Genomic DNA, 24,687 nt, shown 5'->3' with positions numbered 1-24,687 from the left:
GTTATAATATATAATAGATTTTTTTTTAATAGTGTGTGTGTGTGTGTGTGTGTGTGATAGTTTTGTTTTGTTGATTTGCTGTTCCTCAGTTGTGTCGTGTGTGAATGTAATTACAATGATATCAATCAATTTTCTTAAAAGGTCTAGGTGGTAGGCGCGCCTAGCATCTAGCCACTTAGGCGGTTTTTTTAACTAAAAAAAATTAAAATCTTGAAATATTTATGAGTTTTACTATGAAAAATAAATTTTTTCAGTTTTTTGTATAAATTTTGTTTTAAATTTTAATAATATAGTAAAATATATATACTAATATAGTCAATACTGAATAGTTGGGGAGACAGCAAGAAGGTTGAAGATTGAAAACAATTTACGACGGTTTTTCTTTGTTTTTTCCATTTTTGTTTTGTTTTGTTTTGTTTTTTCTCTCTTAATTGTTGGTTTGTGGTCATTTTTTTTCTTTCTAAGTTTGCTTTATTATTTAAAAAAATTAAAAGTTTTTATTATTATTATTAATGGGTAAACCGCCTAGGCAGCAGGTGCCTAGACGGTGCCCAGGCCGCCTAGGCGCAGCTGCCTAGAGGCGTCGCTCAGCCACTAATCGAGACGACAGGCCGTTATCCTAGGCGGAAATTTTTAAAACACTGAATTATATATACATTTTAAAAGGACGGAAATAAAACATGTTAGTAACAAGATTTGGCACGTTTTAGTTAAATAAATAAAATAATTATATTTTATAATGTAAAATATCAAGAAAAATTGAAGGTTCGAATTTGAACTCGAAGAAATAGTTAAATACATTCAAAGTCAACCTCTATTCGAAGCGTGAATATCTATATAATTAGATTTTGAGATCGAGCTAAGGTTGAAATATTTGGGTATGTTTGCGAATTATTTAATCTGAAAATAAATTTTTTTTTTTGAGGCAATCTGAAAATAAAATTTTAAAGCCAGATGTTGGAAATATGTTTATTTATATAATTATGACAATAAATAAATATTAAAACCAAAAAATTAGTGTAGAATAAGATAATTTGATTTTGAGTTTCGATAAGATGATTTTAGAGCTGTGAAACGGGCCAATCCATGGCGGGCCGAGTCGGCCCACCAAAAACCTACATTTTGACGGGTAAATGGCGGGCCGACCCACCATTCTGGCGGGCCGAAAATTCTTAACCCAACCCAACCCAAGGTGGGTTGTGGGTTAGGCGGACCGGCCCGCGGGTTGGTTCACGATAAATACAAATAAATAAAAAAAATTATAATTAATTATAAATATCATTTCATAAATAAATATTAATAAAAATATATTAATAAAAAATTAAATTATTGATTTCATGTGTGTAAATTTTTTATAAAGTAATTAATAAAAAAAAAATTCATAACTTTTATTAAAAAATACATATATCATAATAAAAATAAAAATAAATTAATAATCCTCCAGGCCCGCGGGCCAATCTGCGCGGGTCGCGGGCCTTGGCGGGTTGGCCCATCTAGGCCCACCTTTTGTTGGATTGAAAAAATATCAATTCAACCCACTTAAATTGTGTGGCGGGCCGGGTTGACCCGACGGGACTAACCCAAATTGACTGCTCTAGATGATTTCACGAATAAACATTTTGCTTTGAAATATTTTCCCATTGGTCAATTTAGTCTAACCAATTTAAAAAAACATCTGTTGAATCAAACATAATTTGCACTAATGTTATTCGTTTGTGACCGTGATGTAATGAGATTATTATTCATTAATGAAATTGATATTTCGATTGTGTAATCTTTAATATCAAATAAAATATCATTTATATCAAAATATTTTTAAAATATAAATACCTAAAATACTCTTTAATATACAAAGTGACGAGTATATAAATTGCTAACATGAGACCTGCAAATCATTAGCCATTGATCTCGGAGAATCCGAAATCTACGCCAACATATTCAACTCTGTACGGTATCGCCCACAAAATCATCCTCGTTCTTGAGAAGGAACCACAAACCAATCTGTACCTCCTCCGAAGAAACCTTCTGCCATTGACAATTCTTCCAAGGTTCAATATGATCTTCATTCCCTGTTTTGCGCATTCAAATCGGCCCCTATAAGCAAATATACTGAATCGAAGATGATATTGTAGCCCTCTGTATGTGTTCAAGGAGATTGATTAGACTTTCTTGAATATTTGTGGAGAGGATAATAACAATGGCGAGATGTTTGAGCTTCACGGGTTCAGCGGATTGGTTATACAGAAGCTTTTTCTCATATTCCGGCCTCCGTTCCGTGAAAACCAATCTCGAAGAAGGGACAATCATGCATTGCTGGGTCCCCAAATCCCACAAGAAATCGAAACCCAATCTCCTCTTGGTGCACGGCTTCGGGGCCAACGCCATGTGGCAGTACGGCGATCTGCTCCGCCACCTGATGCCGCGTTTCAACATCTACGTGCCGGACCTCATCTTCTTCGGCGACTCTACCACGACGCGGCCGGAACGGAGCGAGGCTTTCCAGGCGCAGTGCGTGATGCGGCTGATGCTGGAATACGGGGTGGAGAAGATGAGCTTGGTGGGGATTAGCTACGGCGGGTTTGTGGGCTACAGCATGGCGGCTCAGTTCCCGGAGTCGGTTGAGAAGGTGGTGCTGTGCTGCACGGGGGTTTGTTTGGAGGAGAAGGATCTGAGGGATGGACTGTTCGAGGTGTCGGATTTGGACGAGGTTGCGAGTATTTTGATGCCACAGTCGCCGGAGAAGTTGAGGGAGTTGATGAAGTTTGCTTTTGTTAGGCCTGCCAAAGGGGTCCCCACTTGCTTCCTCTCAGATTACATTGATGTGAGTTTCCCTCTTTTGACTTATTTTTTAAGTTTCTAAAGCAGAGTTCGACTCGACTCGTCAATCGCTAACGTGGGATGATGCAAAGACGTTGAATCTCATCCTTTGGATGGAACAGTTTTGTCCAGTTGATATTCGTGTGTGTTACCATAAGTTTTTCACACATAGTCATGAGTTGCTTCAACAAGTGCATGCATCATGCAGAAACTTTAAATGAAGCTGCGTTTGCATGTATGAATACACTTGAATGATACATATCATTAAAGTAAATCGAAAAACGTTGAATTTCCCTCGTTACATTCAATTTGCATGCATGAATTTTAACCGATTGTTGATCAAATTTCGAAGTGGAAACATATGAAATTTTGAAGTATATGATTTTTGTTCAGGTGTTCTGTACAGATCATGTGAAACAGAAGAAGGAACTGATCCAAGCTTTGATCAAAGAGAGGCAGCTTTCCAATATTCCCAAGATTGTGCAGCCCACTTTGATAATATGGGGAGAGCAAGACAAAATCTTTCCAGTTGAATTGTCACACCGACTACAAATGTAAGCCGAAACACTTTCTATTACTTGACCAATCTTTTGCAATATGCATTTGGGTTTTAATACGCGGACAAATAGTAAGATATGATTTTACAAAGAAAAATAAGGGCATTGAAAAAATGGATATGATATAATTTTGCAGCAGAGATTTTGGAATTAAACATCAAATTCCAAATATTTTAATTATTTTGTTCGATAATTTTGCAGGCACATAGGAGAGAAAGCAAGGCTGGAGATAATAAAGAACGCGGGACATGCTGTGAACATTGAGAAACCTAAGAAATTCGCAAAGCATTTGAAGTCATTTCTTGTTGCTAATCCTGTTCCCAGTTCATCCAATCAAACCAAGTATCTCTTCTGGAGTTCTCCTTAATGATGTATCTACATTATAATTATTATCATATTTATTCATTGCTGTATAATCCCAGGATTTTCTTTATTCTTTAATTTAGATTCCCGGAGGGTCTTCATAGGAACTTCTTATTGTATAGAATGGCAATTAGCCGCTGTAACTTATAAGGCATTTCTCATGAAATATAATTGTATTACAATTTATTAAGAATAGTAACATCCTCTTGTGTCATTGCCGGACGATTAATCTTACTTAATTACGAGGAAGCGGATGCTGATTTTCTTGATACTCGTTGCGCAACTTAAAGGATCACGTGGGTTAGAGAAGGGAGGACCTCCCACAAGCCTTCCTCCACTGGCCATTGCAATGTTTCAGTGAACACTGCATTATTAGAGCTTGAACTCTGTGTTGGTGTCGAACACTTCAGATGATGATAACAGTGGATCCTGAAAAGTTTTCTCAACTCCGAAAAATCAGAAAACTAAAATGTAGTCCTTCCACAGTAAGTGCAAAGATCCCTATGAAAACTTTGACATATTTTGAGTTTACTCTAGTGTTGTATCAGCAAACTACAAATTAATAACATGGAACTTTCCAATTTGGAGCAGCCTTGATTATGTTCCACTAGAAAGTTCGCAATTTTATCCAAGTCTGAATACCTATTCTATACATCAATGTCCAAAGCTTACTTCGTATTGCCCAAATTTGTTGCCTACGTAAATTGCTGAAGCTACATGTTTATGAAGGATATAGAATGAACCTGCAAGATCTTTCGATGGAAAACTCTCCGTATTCTAGCACCAAGCCCTCCAGTTCTATCAGGTTGTTTGAGGGACTTGTTCATAGAATTAAGTATCTCTTGATAGGTTATTTTCTTCTTCTTTGCAACTGCTTCTTTGATTGCTTTTATGAATGTGGATGTCATGGCACCAGCCATTTCTTTTTCTGATGAGAGGGCCTGCAAGAAAAGCTTCTCACTTTCTATATCATACTAATTATTTTTATCACTTATCTTCTCCTTATGCTTGAAATTTATGAAATGTTTGATGCTTAGTAGTCCCTACAAAGGAGAAGCAAGAAAGAGATAAGTGGCAAAATTCTCAACTGATGTGTCTGCAGCTAGTTGGAAATCCTCACAGGCACTAACGCAAATAGCCCTCCCACCAGTTGTACCCTTACCATTAACTGATTGATGATGGCCAGCCTCCCATTTGCTCCTGATAAATGTTCACAGGTAACTAGAAATGAATTGAATCAATGCTGAAAGAATCCTATAAATGTTTAGTAAGTCTGTCGCTTTTATATTTCTCATTCAAACATTTTATCACGTTCTCGTATGAGGAAATTTAGTTTGCCTCTCTTCAATGCACCAATTTTTTAAAGACGGAACCTAGAATTTGATAATGTACTTACGTGTGTATGTTGTAAGCATGTGATAAGTCAAGAATAGTTCCACTGTGACAAGAATCAACAATAGCATGAAGCGTGACACCTGATATCAGCGGTTTAACGATTGTGTCGTTGATGTAGTTATCGAGAATCATTCCTTTAGTTTGAAAGTCGACAGGGCATATTGTTTCATCATACCCATCAATCTCATCACCATGGAGATCAGGTTGTCGTAAGCCGTGCCCCGAAAAGTAGAATACCAATGAGTCCCCATGTTGAATGCCCCTCATCAGCCACTTGAAGGCCACTTCAATATTATTCCTTGTTGGAGAACAGTGGGACTCATCTTCTGTAAAATTTGTTTCATTATAGGCTAAATTTAAAGAGAAGATTCTTAACCTAAAGGAGAGCCGAAACTCCTGTGTAACTGAGTTCATTGAAGCAAAATCAATCAACTTTATGCTGCAACTTCCAAGGTACATACATGCTTAGTTTCCTTTTATAGATTATCATTCTCCATGTATATCATCTTTTTTCAACAATATTTTAATGTTCCTCAGAACTCTTGATATACAAAAAAAACATTCATTTAAAAGTGTGTGTGCTGTATAAATATGCTTATTCCTGGTTAAGGAACTCAGCATTACCTGCAAGAATGAGGATGGAATCATTGGGAAAATTGAATTGCTCAACTAGCAGACTTTTCATGTTTTTCAGGTCATGTGCGGCTCCCCGGAGCTCGTACTTCTGGTTCTTGTAACTGACTCCACAGAGGAACGCACGCTTTCCTCTCGGAGGTTGGTTCGAGGTAGCCTCTGAAATATCCAAACTCTCAGTTCTTATAAATTTTCTATTACTGCATGTATATTTCCTCATACAGCTCAAGGGGTTTCCCTTCATTTCAGTCATGTTATTAGCTCGCTCTGATTTCAAATCTAGTTTTATAGAAACTTTAGTAATATGGTTAATTAGTTATAAAATGCAAGTCTTTATTCTGAAGTGAACTTTATACCCACTACACAGGTAGTGGGTTTTCATGTTCATCCCTTAGTAGCATGAAGTTTCACCTTACTTTTCATGATCCCATTATTCTCTTATTTAGGTCCTGCTTTCATATTGTTTGAATTCCGAAATCGGGGTATAGATATTGTAACTATGGTAATCATGCAAGCAGAAAAGTTACAAGCAGAACGAGGATTCCATTTCTTCCTTATCAGGAGTTGAAACGCGCGGATGTATTTTGAGGGCATATTACCTTGAATGAAGGCTGTGACCCTCTTGCTCATTAGCTTTTATCTCTTTAAATTGCTACCGATCTTTTACTACGTCTCGGAAGAATCGGATGCCACTTTTCTTACCATGTAAAATTGTCAAGCTCTATTGTGAATATCAGATTCTTGCATGACTAATTGGAGCACCTGGCTTGTACTGGTAATTCTGTCACAGAAAAGTTGTTTTGCACTAGCATATCAAACTTATGCAGAGGCCTTAATCCACTCTTTGGAGCAAATGACTTCAATAGAGCAAATATTATGGGCACAAGTAAAAAATATCCTGCAGTGTTTGCATCTATGGAGTGGAGACCCCTTTTAGATTCTTTTTGTAAAGTGAAATATTCTGATGAACTTTTTAACATTTGACAAGTGAGTGAATACTGGGTTTAGCTTTCTAGAATTTCTCGTTTAATCGCATTCGATCGGAAACGGACCATAGTATTCCATTAGATTTGAGCTGTTGGTTGATATTAGAGTGAGTGTTCATCATCTTGCTTTCGAGTTTCTTGATCGTCGGAATGGGTCACTAAGATGCATGGATTTGCATTTGATTAGATATATTGGTGCCATCATTAATTTATCTAATTCATAAAGCTATATTTTTGATCTCATAAAATTCCCAGTGCTATAGATGTGATTGGGATTCTAATTCTTATGTTATGGACAACCTTTATCGTTGACAAATTACTAAACATAGGCCTGCAGTGTTTTGGTACATTTTTTAATAATCGGGTGCTCTTTTCTAAGCGGATATAATTCGTTGAGAGAAACACCAAGTTTGGTTTGTCACGGTGTTATAAAAACTTTAATGCAGACCCCGCGTGGGTTAGGTAATAAAAAAATCCAGGGGCTCGGAACGGGTCCGGAATTACCAAATAGGGTTGTCTGTTCAAATTGGTTCCGAACTTTTAGCTGGGAACCGGAACCAGAACCGGAACCCACGAACCGTTAAACATTTTTATTAAAAAGTGGTAGGTTTAAAAAAAAAATTCACAATCACTTATTTTTAAAAGTTGCAATCATTACCTAAATATCTCGTTTTTTTTGTTCATTTTCATATTTCTCCTATAACTCATTTCTATCAAATTCAAAATTAATGGCATATTCTTTATCTTCGTCCGATACAAATTGATTAACATATGTCAAATAATTTTTAAAATTAAAAAAATGTATATTAATCTAGGCAGTCGATTAATTTAACAATGTCCAGAGACAGTTTTTTTAAAAATCATAACGGTGAACGACAGTCAGTCTAAAGACAACTTTTAGAATAGAAAATTATTAGGCTGAATGGTGGACGACCGACCGTCAACGTCTAAATGACAACGTTAAGAATAGTGATTTGTTACCAAGTTATTAGGCAGAATGGCGAACCACCAAAATTTATCTTGGAACAAAGTAGAGTAGTAGACCAATAAAATTATCTGTATCTGTGTGGTGTAGCCCGTCTCCGGATCAAGGGAAAAACAAGAATGATGAAGATGAGAGAAACTGTTATATAATATAAAACAAAAATATGTTTTTTTTTTAAAAAAAGTAAATAATAATTACTATATGTGTAGACATCTTTGAAAAATTGTATTTAGTACTTTTAATGATCTCCAAATTTACTTTTTTTTATCATTCAAATTTATAAAAATATTTAATTTTAAATTTTTTTGAGAGAATAATTTAAATTTTTAGAATTAACTTATAATTCCACAAATTGGAAGATCTGAATATTGAAGATGCTTATATTATATGCCCATACATACGAAGTCCATGTAAATGTGTAATGTACCCGGGAATAACTGCAATAATAAATGAAAGTGAATGGGTGTTATGGGCCTTTTACGAAATTGGGCTTCAATTGAACAGTAGCCCAATAAGATTATGGAAATTTTGGGAACAAATATCCGACCTGCCGGATTCGAACCCAATAAGATTATGGAAATTTTGGGAACAAATATCCGACCTGCCGGATTCGAACCAGCGACCTAAGGATAGCTATTGACAACTACAGTCCTCCGCTCTACCAACTGAGCTAAGGTCGGTTTGTTTGAATTATTGAATAAGTGTTATATGATCATTAATTCTTAAAGAAGTGAACGAAAACTCAACAAGACTGATTTACGAGCATAGTTCATATCATTACTAGCTAAAAGCACGTGCATCGTGAAGATTAAATTATATTTTGTATGAATTGAAATATATTTTGTAATTTTATTTCTTTATTCAATTTGTTATATAAAATTAATATTATGAGAATCAAGAAGAGTTTAAATAATATTACATATTGAAGAGAAAGATTTAAGGATCCAAAACAAAGAAGTGAGTTAGTTAGGGGGTAATTTTGGAAAAATAAAAAACAGACCAAGATATCACAGTTTTTATAAGGTGCTTAGACTTAATAAATAGTAATAGATTAAGTTTATTCCTTTTTTGGCTAAAATACACTAATTAAGCTGATTGTTTGCATACCTAAATGATTTTTACTCATCGAATTGAACCGAGGATAACAAGTCAACAAGATGTTCAAAGATAAAATTACAAAAGTGAAAAGTGTTTACAGCTAATTCCTAGAATTTGTGATCACTAACTCTAATCAAAATTCTTGTGGTTCTTTATATTTCAGTTTATTTGAAATCTAGCTCGAAGCTGATTTGATTTGGCTGATTTGGCTGATGAGGGTCTCCGCATCCTCACATAAACCTTTTCTTCCAACCAATCTAACCCGAAAATCATCGCGAGTTAACATCTCAATCCTCCTTGTATCTTCTTCAATCTTACTAAGTTCCACTGCCTGCTTTCTTTGAATCAAGCCATACAGATGCATGACACCAGACTCCAATTTTCCGTTCCTGAATTCAACTCGTAACAAGGCATTTGATTCCGAGTCTGTCGACTGCCGATCATACAGAACAGAAAAGCTGCCAAATGTGAGGTCAGGGGTCTCGAACAATGTTTCCAAAGCATTGTTTTGAAGACCACTTGGCATTATGTTAGGTGGATGGATTGATCTTCTCCGAGCAACTCTCATGATATGAGCAGCTTCTCTCATCCCACTAAGAAAAGCACCATGCATTGTGGCTGGATATTGCCTATTCGTGGCTTCTCCGGCAAAGAAAACTCGATCAGCAACGTTCTCTGCAAGAATATCATAATCGTCTCCTGAAGCACCAATTGCTACATAAGAATATGATCCGTAAGAGTACTGATCCTGACCCCAGCGGGTACATATGGCCTGAACTGGAGCTGGAACTGCAATTCCTTTTGGGCTGAAAATACCCTTCAAAATCTCCAAAACCCTGCCTACTGATTCCACTGGAGACATCTTTTCAAACTTGACTGCAGCCTCCCCAGCAACAAGGGCAACAAGAAGTGGCCCGCCAGCAACTGAAGAATAACTATAAAAGAGAAAGAACTCTCCTCGCATTTTTGGATCATCTGTCAAATGCCCAAAGGTATCGATTTCTCCACCCCAAAAATCATACGGGAACAAAATGGCAACCTTGTTCAACAACCCAAATCCTAATCTCTCAATTGCATCTTTCTTCCGTTGAGGAAGCTCTGGTACAAACTCAATTGCGTCCTTCTTGAGCACTCCTAGAGGAACTGTGCAAAGCACCACATCACCACGAAATTCTTGTCCTCCAGCATAAACTAGAACCCCATCACTTCCATATCTAACACTGTCCACTGCACAATCATAAAAGATAGGTAGGTCCTCTGACAGAGCTCTAACTAGCCTCCCATTACCTCCTGGAATAAAACAATGATCGCCACCCATTTCATATGGATCGTCTTGATCCCAAAAAGCCATGGACAAGTTTGACATCAAAGTGGCATTAGCATACTCTAAATTCGCTAGATGCCAATCCAGCAACATCCGTTCCAATGGCTCCTCAGCTACTCTGTACACATGTCTGAATGCCTCTAAAGCTGTCCCCAATGATACGTCCACACTCCTTACCTCCTCCACTATACCCTGCCTAAGCTTACAAACTCTATCTAATAATTTATTAAATGATGACTCCACTTTTGAATCAACATCCGAATTGACCATCCTACCATTAGGCAAATACAAGGGACATATATCCCTCACCTTGTGAAGCGGGAACTCGAGCTGCCTCACCAGAACTCCCAATGGATTCCCATTAATTCCGGTCAACACGCTCCCACCTAAATCCGCTGCACCAACAACACTACCATCGGCTGCACTCATTTTCTTGGTCCTAACTCTGCCACCAGGTCGTTCCCTGCCCTCGAGCACCAAAACCTTGAATCCCAAAAAAATCAACTGCCTAGCAGCAACTAAACCCGATAGCCCGGCACCAATAACAATCACACTGCCTTCAGGCATTTCATTGACAACCTTGTTCTTGACGTCATTAATCGCGGGGCAAACGCCAAAATTAATATATCCATGTTGCACAAGGAAGTTGTAGGCTGAACTCACCAGATTCTTATGCTCAGCGCGTATGGACTCGAGCGCGTGGTCTTTAGTAAGCCACACGTCGACATTTGAGCGCCAGCGGGACAGAATGTGGTTGCGCACGATAATGTAGTTGGCCTGCTCCGCGCCACCAATTTGGGAGACTACATTTGCCTCAATTTCCTCCTCTGTGAGAGAATCTACGGGGAACCCAACAGAGATGGCGATCAGAGCTTCAATGTCGACCTCCTTAGACAAATCAGAAGGCCCCCGGCGCTTGCGTTGGTGGGAGGAGGGAGAGTCGGGGACGTCATCCTCGGCTACTGGGTTCGGTTTAGGGTGGGGACGAAGGACACGGAGGCGCGAGGCAGTGGAGATCATGTCCGTGAAGATTTTCTTGCGACGGCGCCTTTTCTTGCGTGGTTGTGACTCCGGTTGTGTTTGAGGTTCGGGGACGGGTTCGATAGTGGCTTCTAGTGGTACGGGGCTGGAATTGTTGATGTCCGTGGGTTCAGAGCTGTTGGTTTCCATTGGTGCTGGGCTGGAATTGTTGATGTCCGTGGGTTCAGAGCTGGGATCGGAGACAGAGTGCAAAACGGGGGATTCCGGTCCGATTAAGTCCTCGGTGACGGTGACGGTGGCTGCGGCGGCCGCTGCCATCTCTGGTCGTGACTCGGTCGTCTTTATCGGCCTATGCGAGTCCGCCGGTGGTTAGGGTTTTTAGTGCGGAGAATAAATTCAACTGGTAATTGAAATCCAAATTAAGCCGTTTCGGTTTTTTTTTTTTTTTTTCGCGTTTCCTACTTTCTACAAACGAAATATTATCATTATTTTTAAACATAATTTAAAAGTCAATCAATATTTGCAGCTAATAAAATTGGGGTTTTTATTATTTTTAATGTAAAAATTAAATGTAATTTAAAAAATAATGTAAAATTTAAAAAGTTGCAATAATAAGGTGAAACGCCAATTTGAATGACGAACGGAAGGCAGCGTCCGCCACAGTTGTAGGCGGACACTGCCTTGTTGGCAGCCATCCACCAATCGATATCCAATTCAACGGTATCGATTTTAATGGGTATCCAATTCAACGGTCGAGATGCGCTCATATATCTGCTCAATTATCCGTTTAATTATACGAATGACTTTTAAATAGACTTCGCACAATATGCTCAATTGCTCAATTTCTGTATCGTTCTCTCAAATCTATAATCTTTAATTTTTTGTTGTTCGTCGGACTTAGTATTCGTCTAATCTCTTCTCCGCATCTCTCGTTCATCGACTTTAATTTTCGTTTTCGTCATCTGCAAAATTCAACTTAAAGTAAGTATATTATTTCATTCATTTTAAATAATTTTATATTTAACATTATGTTTTATATATGTGTAATCTCTCGTATATTATATATATATATATATATATCATATATATCTATACTATTAATAAAGGGAGAGTCCCTTTTAAAAACTGTTTTTGGTGAATCTTTTTTTTGTTCCAAAAATACCCTTAGCACTTCACTTTCAACTTTTTTAACCGGTCATCACTTTGCTTATAAGTTTTATGCAGTTACCGATTTAATTTTCCTAAATTGATAAACTTGATTTTTATCTTCTCAAGAAAAAAATTTCATTCTCCATTTTTTTCACGAGCATCGGTTTTTTATGCACACACATCGTGTGTGCCATGGTCACTAGTATATATTATATTTATATTTATATTTATATTTATATTTATATTTATATTTATATTTATATATGATACACGGTATTTATATATATATATATATATATATATGTATATTTATATATTTAAAAAATCAAAATATGAAATCTATATATATATATATATATATATTTTATATTTTGAGCACTCATATTATTTGCGATGTGTCGTTATTTATTCATATATATTTATTTATATATTTATTTATATATTTATATATATATATTTATATTTATATATATGTATCGTGTATATATATACATATTTATATATATATATGAATATATATAGGATAAATCGATATTTGTATATATATTTATATATATATATATATAAATATTATTTGCGATGTGGCGTTATATATATATTTATATTTATATATATGTTTCATGTATATATATATATACACGATAAATCGATATTTGTATATATATTTATTCATATAAATATATATATTTATATATATATATCGTATATCGTGTATAAATATATACGTGTATATATATATATATTTATATATATATATATATCGTATATTGTGTATAAATATATACGTGTATATATATATATATTTATATATCGTATATATATTTATATATACGATATATCTATATATTTATATTTTTATATAAATTATATTTGTTGGAGATCAAACTCTAGAGTTTCGGTGATAACAAAGTCAAAACAAAACCAATTAAATAAACTAATCGAACTCGTCAAAGATTAAATGTTAAAGATTTCAATATACGAAGGTTACCAGATCAAAGTACCGTGATGAAATCAAGATACAGATAACTCTACAGACATATATCTTATTACACCAGATCGATTGAAACAAGGTCAGATAGTCATCAACCAGATCGAAGCCTCACCCTGAAGTAACCGTTGCTGAGATTGTTGGAGAAAACGAGAAAATAATTTAATAAGATTTTGAACATTGATCGGCCTACGTTTTAAGTCAAGATTTGTGAGCTATTTATTGAGATATGCTGGCGGCCCAATATCAGAAATTGTTGGCGGCTCACTGACTACTTTTGAAGACTATAAATACTCAAGCATTTTGAAGATTCAAAATACGAGACCAAGAGTGAAAAATTACAAGCAATCAAAATCAAAGTCGAAAAAGCCTTCACTCAACACACTAACTCAGATACCCACTTCATCAGATCAAAGTCTCGATACTCTGAGTTAGAACACACTACAGATCGATCAAGCTCAAAGAAACACTTCAAATCGATCCAGATCAAAGCTACAGCTTTCCAGATCAAACCACCGAAGCATACTTTGTTGCTTCACTTTGTAAACTCTAAGTAGAAAAGTTGTTCTGCTTCGAGTAAGAGTATTGCTAGGAGTTCCTATCAAAGGATTGATTGGAATGGATTTGTACAAAGGGATTGTATAAGTCAAAGTCTTCTAGTGGAATCCTTCTGGAAATAGAAGAAGGGGTGGCGTAGGAGAATTCATCTCCGAACATCCAGAAACAACCCTATCTCTTTAATTACTGCACTTATTTCATTTCATCTGCATTAGTATTATTAAGAATTCAATCTGTGAGGAAGATTACTTCCGCCTGACTTGTTCAGATCTTTCAAGCAGATCAAAAGTTTTAAGCAACAAAACTTCTGTCTGATTCTTACAAATCAGATCGAAGAACCCGCAAAATTTTTAATTGTGTATTCACCCCCCCTCTACACATATTTCGATCCTAACAAGTGGTATCAGAGCGGTTCTTGCTTATCACCTGAATCATCTCTTCTCTATGGCATCCCTAGCTATGACATCGTTCAGTAAAATCCTTATGTTTTCAAAAGAAGATTATGATGACTGAAAATTCGTATGCAGGCACATCTATCAGCACTGGATGATGATATGTGATTCATTGTAACAGATGGACCAATGAAGATTATGAAAGTCAACACTGCTGTTGCTATTACTGAAGGTGCTTCTCAGATGATAGAAAAACCTCGAGCTGAATGAACTTCTGAAGATAAAAGGAAATCCAATATTGACAATATAGCCAGAGACATTCTATACAAAACTCTTGACAAAAACATGTTTAGCAAGATCAAAAGCTGCACTACTGCCAAAGAAATATGGGAAAAGCTCACTCAATTATGTGAAGGAAATGATCAAATAAAGGAAAACAAACTCATGGTGGCCATTCAAAAGTTTGACAATATCAAGATGAAACCAGGAGAAACGATGAATGAATTTGACGAAAGATTCAGTAGTATCATGATCGAGCTGAATGCACTTGGAAAGGGTTACATCAATCGTGAAGTAGCACTCAAAGTCATGAGAGCTCTACCACAAGAATGGGATGTAAAGACAGTCGCTATGAGGGAATCCAAAGATCTCAATAAGATCGAACTACATGATCTATTTGCAGATCTTAAAGCTTATGAATTCGATCTGGGAGTTCGAACTGAGGAAGACACATCAACCTCACAAGTTACCAAAGCTCTCACTGCAGCAGATGAAACTCCAGTAACCAAGACTGCAGAACAAATCAGTAGCGATGCAATGTCACTATTTGTCAAAAAGTTTGGAAGATTCATGAGGAAGAATCACAATAACTTCCAAAGATCAAACAGATCAAACTTCAAATCAAAAGAACCAGCTGAAGAAAATCGAGCTTGTTACAACTGTGGAAAAGAAGGACACTTTATAGCCGATTGTACCAAACCTAAGAAGGATGAAAAGAGAACATTATACAAAAAGAACTCAAGGGAAGAAAGAAAGAGATTTAGCAGAAAGAAAGAACAAAAAGCTCTGTTAGCAGATGAAAGCAATAGCAAATGGGCAGAATCAGACTCCACTTCATCTGACTCAGAGACATCGTCAAGTGAAAGTGAAGAAGAAGCTGTCAAATGCCTTATGGCTAATAACTCTGACATTCCAGACGATGGAGAGGTACTTGACTTTACTTCTGATGAATTTAGTAAGGAAGATCTTATTAATGCATTAAATGAGATGGTTATTGAATATCGCACACTATCTCACAAGTTCGATGAAGTCAGAACAAATGGAAAGGGCACAACAGATAAGTCATATCAAAGTAACTCAAATGAGTATACTGGATTAGACAGTCTAAAGGCTCAGATAAATTTGTTAATGGCTGAGAACAATGATATGATAAGTAAGCTGCAAGAAACTTTATCTAAAAATCAGAGATTAACAGATCTAGTAAACTATTGGAATAAAACATCGATATCCTTAGATAAACTTATAGAAATGAGCAAGCTGGTGATAAATCCGGTTTAGGCTACAACACAAATGAAGGAAGTTCATCTACTTCAACCACTCAATCGTGTCTGGAAAATAACAGCTCCAATTATCTGAAGTTTGTGAGATCCAACACGATATATGAACCAGAGATTCCTATGACATATTCAATACCTCATCAGAGCAAACTCTTACACAGAGGGCTGGGATATGTTGAGCCAGACAGATCTAAGTCAGGATGGACTAGACCTAGATCAAATTGGTCTAGAAATGGTTCTGAAAGACAAAGAACTTCACCAACTCAACATAAAACACATTCTAACAGCTCTTATAGAAAGTATTGGAAGTCAAATAGTAATAATCGATCTGATCACAACACTTGGCACACACAACACAATGCACAAAAATCATCAGATAAATTTATAATTCCCAAAGGACAACATCATGGAAAGACTGTAAGGATAATCCAAGTATGGATTCCAAAGGGATTAATCCAGCGTGGACCCAAGTAGGAATGGGGACCAAAGTTATTTTATTTTATTTTTGTAGGAAAAAAATGGCGAATTGATCAAGCAAATAGTCTGGTACCTGGATAGTGGATCTCAAGGCATATGACAGGAGACAGAAGAATGCTATTTGAATATACACCAGGACCAGGACCTAAGATTACCTTTGGCGATAATTCTAAAGGTACAACCATGGGTAAAGGTAATCTTATTCATTGAAATATCCACATTAAATATGTATTACTCGTAGAAAATTTAAAGTATAATCTGATTAGTATTAGTCAATTGTGTGACTATGATTATTGTGTGGAATTTCAAAAGCACACCTGCACTGTAAAAGATCAATCTGAACTAATCATTATGACAGGAGAAAGAAATGGAAACACTTATAAAGTTAATTGGTCGGATCAACCAAATAATTCAGTCTGCCTGATAGCATCAAAGATGAACCAACATTGGTTATGACACAAAAGACTAAATCACTTGAATTTCAAAGCTTTAGCCAATCTGAGTAAACATGAATTGGTTACAGGTCTGCCTAAAATCGAGTTCTCAAAAGATAAAATTTGTTCTGCATGCCAACTAGGTAAGCAGATCAGATCAACTTTTAAAAACAAAGGATGTAAATCATCTTCCAAAAGCTTAGAACTATTGCACATGGATCTTTTTGGTCCTATTCCAGTAATGAGCTTAGGGGGAATGAAATACACCCTGGTTATTGTTGATGATTTCTCAAAATTTACTTGGGGTGATATTTTTAAAATCTAAAGATCAAACTGCCACCCAATTGATTAAACTTCTTTTAAGACTTCAACATGAGAAATCACAAACGATTGATAAAATTAGAAGTGACAGAGGTACCGAGTTTAGAAATCAAACTCTATCTACTTATCTTGAAAATCATGGAATCAAGCATGAGTACTCTGCAGCTAGAACGCCACAACAAAATGGTGTTGCAGAAAGGAGAAATAGAACTCTAAAGGAAGCTTCCAGAACAATGATTGCTGATTCAGGTATTTCACAAAAGTTTTGGGCAGAAGCTGTAAAAACAGCTTGTCATACTCAGAAAAGATCAATGATTAATAAAAAAGTCGAAAAAACACCTTATGAGATCTGGTATGGTAAAGTTCCAGTGATATCATACTTCAAGGTATTTGGTTGCAAATGTTTCATTCACAACAATGGTAAGACTCATCTGACTGCACTCGATGTCAGATCAGATGCTGGTTGTTTCTTGGATACTCATCTGTTAGTAAAGCTTATAGAGTATTTAATATTAAATCTCTAATAGTTGAAGAATCAGTACACGTTGTTTTTGATGAAGCATCTGTTACTAATGAATCTTCAAGCCTAAATGATCTCAGTAACATAATAGAAGATGCAAAGCTTGACTCAGAAGATGAAGAAGAGATTCAGATCATAATTCCTTTTGAACCAGTTCAAATTGAAGAACAGATACCAGAAGAACCACCAATTAACAATGAGATTCCAACAAACACAGAACATCACAATGATCAAGATCAACAAGGGAACACAGATCAACTTGGTCCAAATTACAGATGGTCCAAGACTCATCCACCAAACTTGGTAATAGGTAATCCATATGCACCTTTGAGAACCAGAGGTCAGATGATTAATGAGTTAATGCATGCTGCTTTTATTTCTCATATAGAACCTAAGAAAGTAGAAGAAGCTCTTCTTGACAGTAATTGGATAGAAGTCATGCAAGATGAATTGAATCAATTCGAAAGAAATTCTGTCTGGCATTTAGTTCCTATACCTTCAGATAAATCTATAATAGAAACTAGATGGGTATTTAAAAATAAACTCAATGAAAGTGGTAATGTAGTAAGAAATAAGGCTCGATTAGTAGCACATGGTTACAAACAAGAAGAGGGCATTGATTTTGATGAAACCTTTACTCCTGTAGCTAGACTTGAAGCTATTCGAATTTTTCTTGCTTATGCTGCTTTCAAGGATTTTAAGGTATTCCAGATGGATGTTAAAAGTGCATTTCTCAATGGTCTTCTCCAAGAAGAAGTGTTTGTAGAACAACCCCCAGGATTCGAAAGTCAAACTTATCCAGATCATGTATTCAAACTGGATAAAGCTCTTTATGGGTTAAAACAAGCTCCACGAGCTTGGTATGATACTCTTTCACTTTTTTTTAATGATCATGGTTTTACTATTGGCTCTGTAGATAAAACTCTTTTTAAGTTTGTCAAAGACAATCATACTTTATTAGTACAAATATATGTTGATGATATCATATTTGGGTCATCTAACCCCAAATTATGCAAAAAGTTTTCTAAGATGATGCAGGACAAATTCGAGATGAGTATGATGGGAGAACTAACATTCTTTCTGGGATTGCAAGTCAGACAGATGGAAAATGGAATATTCATTAACCAGGTCAAATACACAAAAGAACTTCTGAAGAAATTTGGAATGGAGAATTGCTCTGCTGCTAGTACCCCAATGAGTGCTTCAATCAAACTGGACAAAGATGAAGCTGGGCCTTCAGTAGATCAAACTATATTCAGAGGACTTATAGGATCTTTACTTTATCTAACAGCAAGCAGACCAGATATAATGTTCTCAGTCGGTCTATGTGCAAGATTTCAATCTGATCCGAAGCAATCTCACTATATTGCCGCAAATCCTAAAATATCTTAAGGGAACTCAGAATGTTGGATTATGGTATCCAAAAGATTATAGTTTTAATCTAATTGGTTACTCAGATGCAGATTATGCAGGTTGCAGAATTGATCGTAAGAGCACAAGTGGAACTTGTCAATTTCTTGGTGACATGCTTATTTCTTGGTTCGGTAAGAAACAAACATCTATTGCTACATCTACAGCGGAATCAGAATACTTAGCCGCTGGAAGTTGTTGTGCATAATTGCTCTGGATTCAACAGCAACTCAGAGATTACGGTTTTGATTCATCTGAATCACCAATCTTTTGTGATAATACAAGTGCAATTGCTATCACATACAATCCGGTTCTACATTCCAGAACAAAGCACATTGATATACGTCACCATTTCATCCGAGATCCTGTTAAAAAGAAAGATGTTCGTCTGGAACATGTTTCAACTGATTTGCAAGTTGCCGATATTTTCACCAAACCATTACCCGACGCTAAGTTTTATTATTTTCAAAATGTTCTTGGTTTAATTGATATTGATTAAATTAAGTACATGTTTAGGGGGAATATCTGCTTAATTCTTATATCTGCTCGTTCCAGTACATTTAACAGATGAAAAACATAAAACTTATTACATTTCACTCATTTGCCTCATAAGCTACTCGAGCAATATTTATTCTACTACGCATCTCTCGGCTCCAGTTGATCATCCAAGCACTTAGGGAGCCTTGACCATTGCAGACGTCATCCTCAAAGCAAATGTTCTGCATTTCATCTCGCTCTGTGAGGAGAATGACAAGCCGAACTCCAGAAGACTTCAAGACATCTCTAGTATTTTGAGTACCCAACATGAATTTACACCACTGCATCCTAGCACAATTTCGACGACGCATTGCAGGAGTCAACGGAAGAAGATTGGGACGACGAGGACAGCGAAGGGAATCAAGGAAATGCCACATTCTCATTTCTTGCTCAAACACCATCCTCCTGTATAAATCCTTCCGGATCTCATACTCTTGTCCAACAGATGGAACAACGGTGTTATTATTCTCACTTGCCATTTACTCTTACTGTTTTAAACTATATGTTGTTAGTGTCTTGTAACTTTGCTTATTATAGGGACAGATCAATAGATGACAGGACATCAGCCGCATCAGTCTCTTTAAATGTCCAATCATTGTTTGTCACGATATTCTATGCATATTTGCTTTCAGATAGAATCCTGTTTGAATCATTACTTTCTGACCATGCTTTTAAAAAAAATCTTGATTTTATTATTCTTCGGAAATAATCTTTCATCCGACTAAAGATGAAACGTTTATCTAAACTTTCATCTGGATAGTTTGTTTTTGCTTTTTCTTAAGTTCGATACTGGTTACGATTCCTTAAGTATTGTGTTCACTTTAACAAGTTTCAATTGCACACACAAAACACAAAAATATGAGATACTAATAATACTTCATTGCAGAATACAAAGGTGTTACATTACATTCATAATACTAACTTAATCTTCTAGATTTTTCCTCATTGGCCCCCAGACCCTCTGTAGCGACCCAACCCGGATCCACTACCTAATCAGAGTTAAGAGCATAATTAAGCATACATTAAAATAAATCGCTGTGGAAGTCTTAAATAAAAGCAGACCGGCAGAATACAACCGGTTAAACAAATTCGATTATACAATCCAATCGAATGAATAAGCCTAAAGGCAAAACCTACAGCTAATCTTGCTGTCTACACTGGTCACTGGCTACTCCAAGCTCCTGGTGCTCGATCCTGCACCTACACCTATCCCGTCGAATGGGGTGTCCAGATACACAGAAAATACTGGACGTGAGCTCTAAGCTCAATACAAAAGCACGGGTAAAACATACAAATATGATGCATGCAAATGACAGGGTATCCATATCTGGGTTACTATATACAACTGCTCAGTAATGGCGCCTAGGACATGAGTGGTACAACCCGGGGAGCAAACCCTGCGTACACTGCTCATTCCTAACAGATGTGGACCGTGTCCCCTATATGCTAATACCAGCCCCTAGCAAAGCACTAGACATCAACCGTCCAAACAAGACTGAGCGATCCTACATGGCTCATCTCAAAAGATGGAGAGACACAATATGATATGCACATGCAGCATAATAATATGACACACAAATGCAACATATAAGCATGCAAAACCCGCTGGCTATCTCAGTCAGTACTTACGTACATTATTGCAGGCAGTCCTAGCAGTCTCACTCTAGGTTCCAAGCCTATCATCAGCTCTACAATGCAATTACCCATGCATCATTAATTAAGCTCTAAAAGCCTTAACTAAGCTATTGCATACTCCTAAATAATTTAAGGAGACCATAGCTATACCTGCGTCCGTCTTCAGCCCTCTGATGGAGACTATCCTGCAACTAGGGGCACACCCCTGCTGCAGCTCCACAGCCTCGAGCATGGCTCCACTACACGAGCACTGCTCCGCTACTATGTCAGACACTGTCTGACTATGCTAGAATATATTCCCTACTCCAACTCTAAAATAAGAGTACCCAAAGCCCTAAAATAGAGCCATGTGGGCGAAGGAGAGGATTTCGGAATTTGCACGAATGAGGAGCTCGGACCTCATATTTATAGAACACGTTCGGATCGTCCGAACTAGTATTCGGATCGTCCGAACCCGATCGGATCCTCCGATCTCTTCTTCGGGCCGTCCGAAGCCTGCCACGTGTCAACACTCACACATGCAACCATACACCTGTCCGGGACTACAGATCGGAGCCTCCGTTCTGCACCTTCGGATTGTCCGAACTCTATCCGAATGACGTCACCAATGACATAATATTTTGGGACAGCTGGCCGCATGGGTTTGGGTCGTCCGAACTCACTTTGGATCGTCCGAAGTCTTCAGAGCCTCCGAAGCCTGGCTCCGTCCATGTTCGGATCCTCCGAACTCTAGTTCGGATCGTCCGAACCTTCCGAACCTTACCCACCATTTTTGAGTGTCCTGAATCCATTTCTGAACTCCGTTAACCCATTTGAAATTTCCTTAATCATGTTTTACATAACCTAAACATGATTACACGATTAATTACGCATTAATCGTTAATTTCGGATACGGGTTACTACATTCTCCCCTCCTTAAAATATTTCGTCCTCGAAATCTAGGGTATAATCTCGAGAACGTATTAAAAACACTTGCCTGAGTGTCTGGTCAAAATAGCTTCCGAAAAACTCTGACTCTTGTCAAATTCCTTGCAAGCTCCATTAATGCTGAACCGCATTAACATCCTCCCAACTGAAGATTACTGCGCTGCTGGTTGACATTCAAACTTCCTTGGCACTAATGTATCACAACACTGATACGTCTTCCATACTGACCACGATCTCTCTGATTACAAAAGATACCAACACCCACTTGATCGAGATCATCGTCCTAAGGAAAAGTCTTAGACTAATGAAGAACAAGTCAAAGTCCGACTGGTTTACTGCATCCGTCGAATCACTAATTGAACCTAACCATCTAATGGTTCTAAAAGTTCTCCGTGCTCAACACCTCTTAGTCAGGAAACACCAATCCCAACACTGTGCTGACACAACAATTCCCGAATTTCTTCTCAAGAGAATCTTGTTGACCCAAAGCTATACTCCAACATAACTGTTTAACATAATTTCAAACTGGTCATCCATCCCATGCTCCACCGAAGCGAACGAGCTTCCCAAGCAATTACTGGAAACTCAGACCATCCAATCTAGTACCAATCACAGTTCATGTTTCTTAGTATAACTCAACACTGTGCCCTGATGAAAACTATTATCGCTCACCGATAATGACACTAAGTCATCTTCTAACCATCGGCCTGCGAAGTCACACATACATTGCAATAGAAGTAATCACACCTCTAATGATCTACATCATCTCGAACATAGGTTATTCACCCACGAATTCAATCGATAGACATCCTCCTGATTGTTAAACATACTTGCAATCACTGTGCACACATCAAGACTAAGGCAAGCTCCTACCAATCTGCTTGACTGGGACATTCCACAGTACACAGACATATGGAAACGCTTCCTGTTTCGTCTCGAAATTCGACAATTACATGCGCCTGATATAACTCAACTCGGAGGCTCTGGTGATACCATCATCGCTCGTCCCAACTTCCCAAGGTTGAACATAAAGATTCTGAAAACTAAATCCCAACGGATCCTCCAGAGTCAAATCATTCCTTTTTGCTGAAGACATCAGCCTTAGCGCTGAAAAGACTAATTCATCTATTCCCTAGTCACTCCGGGAAAACACTTATGCTCGAAGTAACTTGTCACACAAAACGTATCTGATTGTCGTTCATTGCTAAAACACAATATCTTTGAAAAACAGTCTGCATGGATGTGACTCACTGACTCGAAAGAACAAATTCGATCAGTCATGATCTTGTGAAATCTTTGATTGCAAAGGCAAACCTCGTTGGCTACTAAGTCGATCCTTGACTATCTCAGTCACTTCAGAGATATCGCACATCACTCGCTGAAAGATTAGTGGCACTAGATCCCGGCTAATGTCACACTACCCGATCTGGCAACTGATGTCCATACGAGTACACAATTCTCATTGGATCTCAAACACAACGGTATACTAAGATATCATCACAAGAACACTGTCCTGGGAACTACCAATTTACTTGCTTGTTTCTCCTGTCAAGTTAACACCTAACTTGACCATACAAGTCAATTGAAATCTTCCGGTATATTCGTCTCTAGCAAACCTAAAGACTCTAAATCATCCAAATTTCCGAATGCTCTGAGACTGTACCCAGTACTCATCTCCTAAGCACTAAGCGACAAAATACTATCCCAAGTATTTCTCGATTGCTATATTCAAATCATCACTGATTGGATTTACCCTATCGATCTCGTCGAACTACTGATGCTCGCACTTGTCCGATCAAACAACCACTGATCATCTAAACATACGTGGCTCAATCAATAACCATGACTCAGCTGCACGAAGAACTATTTCCAAACACTTGGAATACTCAGTTCGCTCTGGTTTCAACACACCCATAATTGATAATCCATACAATAGCTATTAGTAGCCTATCGACACAATCTCGTGCCTTACTACTGACAGCTGCCTCGTACACTGAACTTAATTAACCTAACTCCGACAGAGTTAGCCAATAGCCACTAGTAGTCATTAACACAAATCCCGTGCCACCTTAGCACTACCAATCGTTGTCTTGTTCACCCAAGGCAAACGTCAAGATAAACTAAGCCCATTTCCATCCCATGGAAAATCCTACGCTCAATCTCTGAAAATATCAGACAGTACTTAGCGCAAACACTGCACTAACTATCCTTGCTTCGTTCATCCAGGATGAATATCACGATTCGTCAAATTCAGAATCATAACTAACGAATCTCCAAGATTCTTACAATCTTCAGACACGCTCCTGATCATATCCATTGCTAAGACTGTACAACAATTTAAGACTGAGGTAGCCTACCACGATAACCCACCTGGAATCACGACCAAGTGTACACTAGCATAAATCATGCTTCCCTCACGCCTCAATTAGTCTTATACAATCCTTAGCGTCTGACATAATCCTATTACAGATGAAGTCAATCATCATAGAGTAGTCCTCGTATTCGAGTCGAAGTCTCGAAACAACATCCCATCCAGTATCTTGAATGATTCCTATCACAGGGAAACTCTAACCACAACTCTGATGACAAACCCTAGTCATCGCTGGTAGAAACTCGTCCACCTACTAGATCCACACATCTAGCA

General features: G+C 37.3%; 3 protein-coding genes, 1 long non-coding RNA gene and 1 other non-coding gene across 7 annotated transcripts; 2 read left to right on the top strand and 3 right to left on the bottom strand.

The window, feature by feature from the left end:
- Positions 1-1,874: 1,874 nt before the first annotated feature.
- On the top strand, positions 1,875-3,902 carry LOC140863305 (uncharacterized). The gene is made up of 3 exons (XM_073266638.1): positions 1,875-2,821; positions 3,211-3,371; positions 3,576-3,902. Exons 1-3 carry the CDS (start codon positions 2,198-2,200, stop codon positions 3,739-3,741), a joined length of 951 nt encoding a protein of 316 aa, XP_073122739.1. The 5' UTR covers positions 1,875-2,197; the 3' UTR covers positions 3,742-3,902.
- Positions 3,903-4,005: 103 nt separating this feature from the next.
- LOC140863304 (metacaspase-1-like) lies at positions 4,006-6,494 on the bottom strand. 3 transcript variants are annotated; one of them, XM_073266637.1, is made up of 6 exons: positions 6,365-6,494; positions 5,757-5,924; positions 5,134-5,458; positions 4,826-4,937; positions 4,481-4,678; positions 4,006-4,166 (listed from the first exon to the last, which is right to left on the bottom strand). In XM_073266637.1, the coding sequence occupies exons 1-6, from the start codon at positions 6,393-6,395 to the stop codon at positions 4,110-4,112; spliced, it is 891 nt and encodes a 296-aa protein (XP_073122738.1). In that variant the 5' UTR covers positions 6,396-6,494; the 3' UTR covers positions 4,006-4,109. The 3 variants fall into 3 exon arrangements, with proteins under 3 accessions (XP_073122738.1, XP_073122736.1, XP_073122737.1); XM_073266635.1 differs by lacking the exon at positions 6,365-6,494 and having other exon boundaries at positions 5,757-6,165; XM_073266636.1 differs by lacking the exon at positions 6,365-6,494 and having other exon boundaries at positions 5,134-5,455; positions 5,757-6,165.
- On the top strand, positions 4,034-6,394 carry LOC140863306 (uncharacterized). Its single transcript, XR_012143916.1, has 5 exons — positions 4,034-4,222; positions 4,778-4,954; positions 5,482-5,585; positions 5,827-5,917; positions 6,212-6,394. It is a non-coding gene; the product is annotated as an uncharacterized lncRNA (long non-coding RNA).
- Positions 6,495-8,331: 1,837 nt separating the features above from the next.
- On the bottom strand, positions 8,332-8,416 carry TRNAY-GUA (transfer RNA tyrosine (anticodon GUA)). The gene is given in 2 exon segments: positions 8,332-8,367; positions 8,380-8,416. It is a non-coding gene; the product is annotated as a tRNA-Tyr (tRNA).
- A 357-nt stretch (positions 8,417-8,773) lies between these two features.
- Positions 8,774-11,557, bottom strand: LOC140863595 (lysine-specific histone demethylase 1 homolog 1-like). The gene has a single exon (XM_073267130.1). It carries the CDS (start codon positions 11,455-11,457, stop codon positions 9,010-9,012), a length of 2,448 nt encoding a protein of 815 aa, XP_073123231.1. The 5' UTR covers positions 11,458-11,557; the 3' UTR covers positions 8,774-9,009.
- Positions 11,558-24,687: the final 13,130 nt, after the last annotated feature.

This window comes from Henckelia pumila, chromosome 4, assembly GCF_033568475.1.
Source record: "Henckelia pumila isolate YLH828 chromosome 4, ASM3356847v2, whole genome shotgun sequence".
Taxonomy (NCBI): domain Eukaryota; kingdom Viridiplantae; phylum Streptophyta; class Magnoliopsida; order Lamiales; family Gesneriaceae; genus Henckelia; species Henckelia pumila.
This window is presented reverse-complemented; position numbering and strand designations above follow the sequence as displayed.